General features: G+C 44.8%; 1 protein-coding gene across 1 annotated transcript in view; it reads right to left on the reverse strand.

Annotated features, from left to right (window-relative positions):
• The window catches only part of LOC310785201 (atrial natriuretic peptide receptor 1-like), a gene marked incomplete at both ends in the record, with an annotated part of 143886 nt that overhangs the window by 60757 nt on the left and 70391 nt on the right, over nucleotides 1–12738 (reverse strand). The window contains one exon of the mRNA XM_083646196.1: nucleotides 9721–9856. Within this exon, the coding sequence (XP_083502322.1) occupies nucleotides 9721–9856 (136 nt within the window). The remainder of the gene's footprint in view (nucleotides 1–9720; nucleotides 9857–12738) is intronic.

Below are 12738 nucleotides of genomic sequence, written 5' to 3' on the forward strand. Positions count from 1 at the left end.
CTCTGGGACAGACGGCCAATATTTCGGGGGTTTCCGCTGTATAGTGGATGTGTATAGTGGATAATTTATACAGTATGTATAGTGGATGTCCGCGTCAAGCCTTCCGCTTCTGTGCGCTGCCGCGGTTATTGTTTGCAGTCCAATTGAGAACAGAGTTCGAGCTGATTGATTGTAGGTGCAGATGACGTCATCGGACTGTTAACAATGATGGGCAAGGGCGAAATTTCCAGGGGGGACATGTCCCCCTCTCTTTTCAAAATCCAGATTTTGTTCCTCCCACTTTTTAATCACAAAAATCGTGGAGGTGGGCCAACATTACTGTCTTTCAGAGGCTGCAGCGGGCTAATTTTTAAAGCTAGAATGAAGCTACTGCTAGCATATGAAATCGACAAGAAGACTAAATAATGCTCCAAATGTAGGATAAATTGGGGGGGGGGGTCCCTAATGTAGGACACCTATAGGGCACTCAGGATGTATGGTTTTCCTAGGTATATTGACAATAAGGGGGTTTCTGAGCAATTTCCAGAACAGAAGTGCTCGCCACCCAATTGCCGAAAAATGCAATGCTTTTATACCAAACACAAATTGGGTCTTGGGGCTCTATCTTCCCAAAAGCGTTAATTTAGTGTTTGCACTCATTTTACGTCATGCACAATGCAAATTGGGGGCAGGCACAAGAGCATGCCTGTTATAATTGTACTGGGCATATGCGTGCCACATGCCAAAGCAGGCGTTTCAGCGCTAAAATGTGGGGATAGATGGCATTATCCTATCATCAGCAGCACGCAATTACTTCGCCGTGCACCATAATCTCCGCGCTGCGCAGTGCAGAAACGTCATTACGCACGGACGCACCACCCCAGGACATCAAATTCTGCTGAAAAAATTGGGTAACCAGCAGATTATTCCGTGAGGCAATCAACTATAATTCACTGAGAAACTTTTATCACATGCAAGGAGGGGTTATGGTAAATGAATTGAGAAAACTGGTAGCAATAGGCTATTCACCTTCACCTGCTATAACCCGGAGGGTGGTTGGCATCACAGCCGATCTGTCACAAGCTCTCTCCATCTCTCTCTGTCCTCGGCGGCAGCTCAGTGTTTCACCCAGTTTTAATTGAGTCCACTGTAAATCCTCCAATCTTTTCTTTTGTCTCCGCCGTTTACCTGCTGCAAACACATTTCTATTGTCCCACCCCAGTCAACAAAATAACCCGAATTGCATCAAAACACAGATGTTTTAACAGATATATATGATGTGATGGTGTCGTTATGAGATAGGGATAATATATACAGTCAATAGGCCTACACCTATCCAAAGTACTCATGGGGAGAATTACAGCATGCCTCACGCAAACTGTACTGCATGACGGAAATCTGGTTTGATTGATGCAACGCCCAGGCATTGCCAGGCCACACCTGTGAATAATTCTGGTGGTTAACACCGCCCAAATCCCGTTTGCGCCGTGCATAAATGATTTGGCACGCCTCTAATCTGCGCTTGTGCCCGTTGTTGTGATAAGTTATGCTCCCCTGCGAGTATTGCATCCTCACAATATTTTGGGGCTGTTTTAACTTAAAAACAGGGAGGTCACGTCTACCCAAACAATTATATAATTGTTAAACAGTTATGTTTCTGTATAAATCATTACAATTGTGCTCCCGTGAGGTGGGGATGCTTTTTTTTGGTGCTGGGCGGGGGTGGAAAACTCGTGCAAATAGGGCCCTTGGTCCTTTAATTTATTTTGGAGCCATAACAGCACAAATAATTGACAAAAATTTCAAAATAAATATACAGTATTTACCCTAATGAGAGAAGGAGCCAATATGATTTTTAAAACTGAATAATGACATCAAAACAATCTAATCCAATGTTAATTTAAAATTAGATATTCCTCTAAATCTGTCTTCAAACGGCAAAAATTTTAGAAAAATGTAAAAAAAAAATCCCAGGGCCTTCGATCGCTGCCGAGTTTGGGCCTGAGGATGGGCCTGTACAAATTGTGTCCCCCGTACCTTTGAAATCAAAATTTCGTCCCTGATGACATTAGAGGCGGGACGTCCAGTCTACAGCGGAAACCCCGAAATATCGGCCGTATGGCCCAGAGTCATATTAGCCATCAGACTGATAGACTCTGGGTGCCCAGATTGCTCTATGTGTGGAAATGTGTGCAAATAACCTATGTTATACCTTTTTGAGTTGTGTACTTACATTACCCCAAATGTTTACAACAATGCTCAAACCCAGATAAATCTGTAATATTATTCAAGGTAACGCTCCGTTTCATTTGATCGTCTGTCAATGGCGTCATTGGATAGCCGGGCAACTCCAGCCAACTACTTTCTTACGGATTCAAGTCACGTCACTTTTTAGATCTTGGTCGTTTTTAACGATCTTTTAACTGGATGAAGGACTTGAGTCATCGGACGTCTGCATCTGAAGTTATCAGAGAAACAACAACCCCACCCCCCTCCAACCGACAAATAAAACGGCAATGGTGTTGAAGACAACAACTCTCATGATCCTATGCTACTTCACAACATCAAACTCATTTTGTTATCATTTTGATCGAGAGACCCATAGAAGCAAAATTACATATTGTAGGTTTAAGTAGAAAATATGACGCAAGACAAACTAGAAGTGCCAATAGTCCAGTCTGTGTTATGCCAATTTGTTGAGTCGGATGCGACCGTGCTACACCCTCTCACCAACTTTCATGAAGATCTGACAAGTAGTTTTTCCGTAAATTCCGTAAGGCTTTTGACAGACAAACAAACAAACAAACAGCACCGAAAACATAACCTCTTCCCTAAATATAGAAACCCCGGAGGTTTCCTTGCCAACCTCAAAATATGGAGGATGACCCAGGATTCACTGCGCCAGTTCATTAACAGCTGTGTGTCTTCTTTAATGACACAACGTGCAACGAGAAGCTCACAGACCAGCTCAACCTATCAGGGAGCTTCTCTGATCTCGCTAAGCAACTAACCATTATTTTCATTGTCAATTAATCTGTTGATTATTTTATCGATTAATCAATTAGTCGTTTGGTCTATAAAATGTCAAAAAATGACAACAAATGTCGATCAGTAAAGCCCAAGATGATGTCCTCAAATGTCTTGTTTTGTTCACAACCCAAAGATACTCAGTTTACTCTCAAAGAAGAGTTACAAAACCAGAAAATATTCACATTTAGGAAGCTGGAATCAGAGACTTTTGACTTTTTTCTTTAAAAAAAATTACTCAATCTGATTAATCGTATATCAAAATAGTTGGCGATTAATTTAATAGTTGACAACCAACAATGATTGCAGCTCTAGTTCTCACTTAACACATTCACTGCCAGCCTTTTTTTTTTACTGTAGGTAGCTTTTGCCAGAGGGTTTTTTTGAGGATTCTGGCTCATTTTACAAGAGCCAAGGATAATTTTCTGCTTGGACTTTGTGAACACAAAGTTCACAAAAGTACTAATAGAATGTGTGCTTTCTCTGTCTAAAAGAGTTAGTTTGTAGAGTTAGTAGTTATGTAGATATTAGCCGTTGAGTACAGCATGGTTTCAGCGTCTGAGACAAAAAGCTGAGATAATCGCAGTTTTGTGAAATTCAATCAAATAGTCACTTTAACCATTTATTTTTGGCATCAGTGAGACATCAGACATAAACAATATAGTTCTGAACAGTAATTTCCTCCATAGCAGCACCCGCACCCCCTCTCCTTACAACTCCTCCCTCCGTGGGCGTGTCTGGTGGATTTCAGCAGCGTTTGTCAGTCACAAGTAACCTCGCGTCACCAGGCTCTTCTCGGCGAGAAAGAGCCTGGCTCCCGCCCACAATTGATTTTGTCACCCTACTGGTTCCCGCCTAGAGCCCGCCCTAGACCGGATGGCAGCGTTTCTAGCTCGTCAACTTTCACGTTAACTTGACAATTTGACCCAAGTATCAGAATCCTCTTTCACCGTTTTGACCGGTGTGTCAGGCGGTGGTGGCGGAGATGCCATATTGCATAAACGTTTTGTTTTATGTAACGCTAGCTTTGTTTTGATCAGACTCTAGTTTAGGTAACATCACCGCGTCAAGCTAACGGCAACAAAGACGTTGTTAGGCGCATTGCCATCCGGTGTTAATTCTGGGTCCGGGGTTTACGCCCCCATGACAAAAAGCGGGGTGGAAGGTGCCCAGACTAGTCACAAGCCAGTCTCTCCTGCCTGTCTGAGCAGTGAGCAGCAGCCTCCCTCTCTGGCGGCCCCTCGTCGGCGAGCGTGGATGTGGCTTAATCCGTTCTTGGATTTTCGGTTGAGAGCTTTGACGAAGCCTTGTGTGACTCTAGGCTTTATGCTGCGCGCTTCAAAGTGTGCTTTCCACCCAGTCCACCTTTGGAACCCCCCACCGCCGTGCGCCCGTGTGAAAGGTTTTCGCCTACAGTATGAGAATGAGGCTCGTTCGCTTCTGGGTCCTCGGTTGAGCTCAGCTGGAATGCGTGCGTTTCTGGCCAAACAACACTCAATAGTCTGAGCACCGTCGCCACTCAGTGGGTCGGCGGAATGGATTGCACACGCCCGGCGGCTCTAACAGTATAATAGAAGATGCAAAAGGGCCAGATCAACGATCCACCGTCAAAAAAAAAAAATCGATTCTGAAAACGTGTTAACACGTTGTTGGCAGTCAACAGCTGGATTCTGAAAACGTGTTTACACGTTGTTGGCAGTGAATGTGTTAATCTGCCATGGAGAAGCAACGGACTCCCAGCTGGATCTAATTAGAAGACTGATGAGTGTGACAAACAAGCCGACGTCTCCATTCAGAGAGGCAGAGATGAACTGACTATTTTCCACTTTTTACAATAACAGTAGAGACATCTAAACTATGAAATTACACAAAGTGACAAATCAAAACTATTTTAGATTTTAGATTATTTAAGGTAGCCGCCATTTGCATTGATTGGAAAGGCTTTGGAAAGAAATACCTAGGATCAACTTCACTGTTTACTTTGTCTAAGAAACTAATTTCAAATATTTAAGCAGAAGCCTTTAGATACAAATGGCGTTAAGAGAATGAAAAACACACTCAGTCAGGTCACAGGTGGCTCTAGACTATTGACTGGTAGTGTACATTTACATCATATAAATGTGTATTTGTCAATTAGTACGGTTTTATTGATTAAGTTTTAAGTCTCCCCCCACCCCCACTTTTTTTTAATAGAGGCCCCATATATTAAACTGTCACTTATTGCTTGTATGTTTATGAGCATAGTTAATATCATGCAACTAACATACAGAGCACAGTGGGGGTCTACGGACAGACATAATCAAACATTTTCAATTTCAACAATGGTGCCTCATTCCTGCCACCTGGCACTTCACACCTGTCATTTTGTGTACAAATGTTTGTGTATTTAAGACTTTCCATGCTATGCCTATTCTGGGAACACTTTTGTGAAGAAAAAAAGGGGGGTAAGAACCAACTGCCAAGAGAGATTGGTTTTGGAACCATTTGGATTTTTACATCTTAGTCATTTAGTTTGACGCTCCAATTCATTCATCTGTAACAAACAGATGGAAGAAGTATTCCAGTGAGTGAAATCAGATCCAGGCAGAGGAAGTGGAGAGAAGCTTTTGACACATTGCATCACCTCTCCTCTCTCCAGCTCTCTCTGGGATCCATCACCTTTAAAAGCTACAGGCACAAGCTCTGAAACGTGTTTCTTGTTGCTCTGCTGCTGGCGTCTCAATATAAATGAAGGTTAAACAAAATAACAAGTGTTTTCTTGATGGTGATGGTTTATGAAAGCATGACAGATGCACTTTCCACTTGAAGTATCCGTTTTCCTTGGCATTAAGAGTTTGAGCTGTTGATGTCATCTGTGGGCTGAGATTCTTTGCTTTGTGTTTAATGAATCAGGGATTTCAGGCTCAAGATAAACAACTCTGTTGACTCAAAATAAGACATAAACCTCTGCAGAAAGCTTTAATGTAACGAAACGCAGACCAATGCAACATAAACCTCTGCAGAAAGGGTTAATGTAACGAAACGCAGACCAATGCAACATAAACCTCTGCAGAAAGCTTTAATGTAACGAAACGCAGACCAATGCAACATAAACCTCTGCAGAAAGCTTTACTGTAATGAAACGCAGACCAATGCAACATAAACTTCTGCAGAAAGCTATAATGTAAGGAAACGCAGACCAATGCAACATAAACTTCTGCAGAAAGCTATAATGTAAGGAAACGCAGACCAATGCAACACAAACCTCTGCAGAAAGCTTTAATGTAACAAAACGCAGACCAATGCAACATAAACCTCTGCAGGAAGCTTTAAATGTAATGAAACACAGACCAATGCAACATAAACTTCTGCAGAAAGCTATAATGTAACGAAACGCAGACCAATGCAACATAAACCTTTGCAGAAAGCTATAATGTAAGGAAACGCAGACCAATGCAACACAAACCTCTGCAGAAAGCTTTAATGTAACGAAACACAGACCAATGCAACATAAACCTCTGCAGAAAGATAATGTAACAAAACGCAGACCAATGCAACATAAACCTCTGCAGAAAGCTTTAATGTAAGGAAACGCAGACCAATGCAACATAAACCTCTGCAGAAAGCTTTAATGTAAGGAAACGCAGACCAATGCAACATAAACTTCTGCAGAAAGCTATAATGTAACGAAACACAGACCAATGCAACATAAACCTCTGCAGAAACCTATAATGTAAGGAAACGCAGACCAATGCAACATAAACTTCTGCAGAAAGCTATAATGTAACGAAACACAGACCAATGCAACATAAACTTCTGCAGAAAGATAATGTAACAAAACGCAGACCAATGCAACATAAACCTCTGCAGAAAGCTTTAATGTAAGGAAACGCAGACCAATGCAACATAAACCTCTGCAGGAAGCTTTAATGTAATGAAACGCAGACCAATGCAACATAAACCTATGCAGAAAGTTTTAATGTAACGAAACACAGATCAATGCAACATAAACCTCTGCAGGAAGCTTTAATGTAACGAAACGCAGACCAATGCAACATAAACCTCTGCATGAAGCTTTAATGTAACGAAACGCAGACCAATGCAACATAAACCTCTGCAGGAAGCTTTAATGTAAGGAAACGCAGTCCAATGCAACATAAACCTCTGCAGGAAGCTTTAATGTAAGGAAACGCAGACCAATGCAACATAAACCTCTGCAGGAAGCTTTAATGTAACGAAACGCAGACCAATGCAACATAAAACTCTGCAGGAAGCTTTAATGTAAGGAAACGCAGACCAATGCAACATAAACCTCTGCAGGAAGCTTTAATGTAACGAAACGCAGACCAATGCAACATAAACCTCTGCAGGAAGCTTTAATGTAAGGAAACGCAGACCAATGCAACATAAACCTCTGCAGGAAGCTTTAATGTAACGAAACGCAGACCAATGCAACATAAACCTCTGCAGGAAGCTTTAATGTAAGGAAACGCAGACCAATGCAACATAAACCTCTGCAGGAAGCTTTAATGTAATGAAACGCAGACCAATGCAACATAAACCTCTGCAGGAAGCTTTAATGTAAGGAAACGCAGACCAATGCAACATAAACCTCTGCAGGAAGCTTTAATGTAACAAAACGCAGACCAATGCAACATAAACCTCTGCAGAAAGCTTTAATGTAAGGAAACGCAGACCAATGCAACATAAACCTCTGCAGGAAGCTTTAATGTAAGGAAACGCAGACCAATGCAACATAAAACTCTGCAGGAAGCTTTAATGTAACGAAACGCAGACCAATGCAACATAAAACTCTGCAGGAAGCTTTAATGTAAGGAAACGCAGACCAATGCAACATAAACCTCTGCAGGAAGCTTTAATGTAAGGAAACGCAGACCAATGCAACATAAACCTCTGCAGGAAGCTTTAATGTAACGAAACGCAGACCAATGCAACATAAACCTCTGCAGGAAGCTTTAATGTAAGGAAACGCAGACCAATGCAACATAAACCTCTGCAGAAAGCTTTAATGTAAGGAAACGCAGACCAATGCAACATAAACCTCTGCAGAAAGATAATGTAACAAAACGCAGACCAATGCAACACAAACCTCTGCAGAAAGCTTTAATGTAACCAAACGCAGACCAATGTGACCAAAGTCACATTGAAGTCTGATATGGGCCAGATGTCTGTTCACACCGAAGTCACATTCCAAAACATCAGATGCGAATCTGATGTTTTTCCACATTTGAAAGTAGCCCAGGTCGTCTTTAAAAAAGTCACTTTCAATGTGACTTGTACTGTTCACACAGTCATGAAAAAGACTGACCTGAGTCACTTAGGGGGGAAAAGATCAGATTTGAGCACTAATGTTTGCTGTGCAGAAAGATAATGTAACAAAACGCAGACCAATGCAACACAAACCTCTGCAGAAAGCTTTAATGTAAGGAAACACAGACCAATGCAGAGAGAGGCATGCAGCCCAGCCCAGCCACCAGAATAAAATGCTGGTATTTTGCATCTTCACTGCAAACCTTGGAAATGTTGAATCTCAATGTTTCTTAACCAAAAATAAGTTTCATATCAACATTCCAACAAGTCCTCCAACCACAGGAGCGCTTCCAACATAAATTTGAAAATGTCAAATAATTTGAAAATGTCAACGTTAATTTGAAAATGTTATACAAATAAAACAACTTTGGATATGTTTAGAGAAGTAAAACAACGTGGTTAAGGTTAGAGTTATGGTTTGCATTAAATAACAAAAATGTTAAATGTGACAACATGCTCGGACGTGAACCTCGATCTCCTGTGTGAGTGGCAAAGGCTCAAGCCCATCTGCCACCCCGACCATGACGCCTTTACTCCCCGCTGTGATATTGCAATAGCAGACTGTTGTTATTTACATGACCACTAGAGGTCTCAATGTTGAGATACACATATAAATATGCAACATATTAGTTCACAGACATTGACATTCAATGAATTCGTGGTTTGCAGAAAGGTAAAATGGAACATTTTATTTTGATGACTAAGCGGCCGTGCAGACCCAACGCGCTTATTTCACAACGAACGCTTTGGAAATCATGTCGAGAGCACTTCCATTGTGCACAAAACAGCACACGGAGCGGTTTTTTGTGTGCTTTGTTTTGTTCCCCCCTGCAGTCGCATGCAGTACAGTTCAGGACACAACGATCACACGGACGGTAGCCAGCTGGTTTCGTCTGTTTGATGTTGTTGACTGTCAACATGAAAGCCAGATTATTGGCAATTCTGGCAACGTGAAGGTTGAAGATCCCCCTGGGAGGAGAAGAGAAGATTTTCCTCCAAAATTTTTCCAGCTTGAGACGCCAAGAGATGCCACCAGCGCTTAAACGCAAGGTGCGTTCCTTGAAAGAGGAGCGCGCATATAGCGCGTCCTTACCATAGAGAATGAATTGCAGAAAGGCGCTGGCAGCTCAAATAAGCGCATTGGGTCTGCACGGCCGCTAAACTGTGCAGACAGTCGGCACAGGCCAAGTGTGTCTCTGGCGGTGTAAACATTTGAATAACAGACTGCAGGGCACGTCAGCTCCAGTGTTCCACAGAAACTCAGATGAAAAGACGTGTTCTCAAATATTCTTCCCTGTGATTAGTGATGGTGAGCAGACTTTCCCTCTCTGGTATCAATATCACACAAACAGACAAACACATAAACAGTACACACACACACACACACACACAGAGCAGACTGACCGTGGTAGGTTCGGTTCCACATCCTCTTGGTGACGGTCTTTCCGGGCGGGCGGCCGGTGGACTCCGTCATGCTCTCGTTCAGAGCGTGTGTGTACAGCATCAGACCGTCGTAGAACCCTCCAGAGATTATGTTCATCTGGAAGACAGCAAACAAAATCAATACAGTGCACTTTTTTCTTTTTTTCAAGAAAAGCTGCGGCAATCCTCTGATTGGTTGGGTTGTTATGGAATTCTGGCTCTCTACAGTACGTCCATTGGTGCATCGTTCAAAATGTACCACCAAGAGTTGCGTCACGCAAATAAGGAGGTCCTTGGTTGGTCAATTCATATGTCTGTCACGCATTTTGTTTTGGTCCTTAACCACTTTTCAAGAGTTGTCTACCAGGCGTAGATATTTATCTACGGCTGGCTACTGCGAGACTAATAAACTCAGGCTCTTTTATTTTCATTTATTTAGTTATTTAGTTATTTATTTTACCTTCTAACGTTACCTTGTTTACCTTTGTTTGTGTAACATTGTATTTTATGGTCCCTCCTATTTTACCTTTCTGTATGAAATATGCTAATGAATAAAGTTTCCATTTGTTGCCTGGTAGCACCCCCCACCACCCCACCACCCCTCCCCCTCCGCTCCCCCTCACCCCCCATCACCCCACAACCCCTCCTCCTCTCCCCATAGATCCGGATCACCCCCTCACCATCACCAAGGATGAAGTCCGCCGGTCGTTCTTGCGTATCAATCCATGCAAGGCGGCCGGCCCGGATGGCATCCCTGCGCACGGCCTGCGCACACCAGCTGGCAGGCGTATTCACAGACATTTTTAACCAGTCCCTCTCCCTCCGGCAAGTTCCCCCCTGCTTCAAAACAGCAACAATCATCCCCATTCCAAAACAGCAGAAAGTGACCAGCCTCAACGACTGGCGCCCAATAGCCCTCACGCCCATAGCCAGCAAATGCTTCGAAAAGCTGGTTATATCACAGATCCGCCCCACACTCCCCCCGGACCACGACCCGCTACAATTCGCATACCGCCCCAACAGGAGCACAGCGGATGCAGTAGCACACGTGCTCCAGACCGCCCTCTCCCACCTGGAGGGGAAGGACACCTATGTGAGAATGCTGTTCGTGGACTACAGCTCAGCATTCAACACCATAGTACCCTCCAGGCTGGTAAGAAAACTCAAGGATCTGGGACTAAGCACAGCAATGTGTGACTGGATCCTGGACTTTCTAACAGACCGCCGCCAGGTGGTGAAAGTGGGCAACCTCACCTCCTCCCCACTGACCATCAGCATAGGAGCGCCACAGGGGTGCGTCTCCAGACCCTTCTGGTATGACCTCTACACCCACGACTGCGTGGCGACTCAAACTTCGAACACCATCGTGAAGTTTGCAGACGACACAGCGGTCGTGGGGCGGATCTCCAGGAGCGACGAGACAGCCTACAGAAAGCAGGTGGAGGCCCTGGAACAATGGTGCCAGGACAACCACCTCTCTCTGAATGTCTCCAAGACAAAGGAGATAATTGTAGACTACAGAAGGGGGGGGGGGCGCACACCCCCCAATCACCATCAACAGCACAGTGGTGGAAAGGGTGGACAGCTTCAAGTACCTGGGAGTCAATATCCACCAGGACCTGACATGGGCCAACCACACCGCCACTGTTGTCAAAAAGGCCCAACAGCGACTACACGGACTCAGGCGCCTGAAGAAATTCGGGCTGAGGCCAAAAATCCTCAGGGACTTCTACAGGGTGCCATGGCACTAGTCCGATACCTCACGAGTCCGACACCTCACGAGTCCGAAAAAAGAGGCATTGGACAGGGGATCATGTCTATGTTCCCCGGGTTCTATATTCCCCGTTTTTCACTAACCCTAAACCTAACCTCCCCCAGACCCTAACCCAAAACCTAACCTCTCCCACCCCCACACCTAAACCTAACCTCCCCCAGACCCTAACCCAAAACCTAACCTCTCCCACCCCCACGAACCCAAAACCTAACCTCTCCCACCCCCACGCCTAAACCTAACCTCCCCCAGACCCTAACCCAAAACCATGAGCTGTCGGTCTCGTGAGGTGTCGGACTAGGGGGCAGTCCCCCTTCTACAGAGGCACCATTGAAAGCCTGCTGACTGGCTGCTTCACCACCTGGTACGGGAACTGCACCACCATGGACCGCAGGGCGCTAAGAAGGGTGAGGCGCACGGCCCAGCACGTAACAGGATGTGAGCTGCCAGAACTGCAAGATCTGTACAACCAGCGGTGCCTCAGGAGGTCCCTGAAGATCATCAAAGACACAAACCACCCCCACAACAGTCTGTTCTCCCTGCTACCCTCAGGGAGGAGATACAGGGTCCCAAGAGCACGCACAAATCGCTTGAGGGACAGTTTCTTCTCGCAGGCACTGTACCGCACTGCAGCTGCTACCATCACGTATGACTAATGTTCAATAGTATTGTAGCGTATCGGGTAATTACGTGTATTGGGGTGTTTCCATGCTTGGCTAGGAACTGATATGTGTGGGTGTGTTCCTAGGGGGAAGGGGATATATGTGACCAGCGGCCGGGGCGGAGGCCAGTCAGGCTATGCGAGGGAGCTGACCGGGTGGTTGCAGAGCTAGCAGCGAAGCTAGTTGCTAGGAGCTATATTGTGAAGACAAGAATAAAAAGCCTGTACCAACTTCAAGTCTCCAGTTCCTTGGACAAATACCCACTTTGTTACATTGGTGTCAGACAGTAAAGCGGTAACGCCTCTGATTCGGCCGAGAGGGGAGAGGGTGAGAAGGAACGGCAAAAGAGACGGGTGGTGCGGCTTTTTGGCTCTAGATCTAGCGCTAGTAAGTTAGCTACCAGGGGTGCTAACTGCTAACTGCTAGCTGCTAAAACCACGTGCGATGGTGCGCGGAGAATGGCCATCGGTGAACGGGAGGAAAGGAGAGCTGACGGCGGGGATCAGCTCGATGCTGGCGGGCATGGAGGCCCGTGTGTTGAGAGAGGTCGGACGGCTGGTGGAAGAG

This window comes from Poromitra crassiceps (assembly GCF_964638095.1).
Source record: "Poromitra crassiceps genome assembly, chromosome: 1".
Classification (NCBI taxonomy): Eukaryota; Metazoa; Chordata; class Actinopteri; order Beryciformes; family Melamphaidae; genus Poromitra; species Poromitra crassiceps.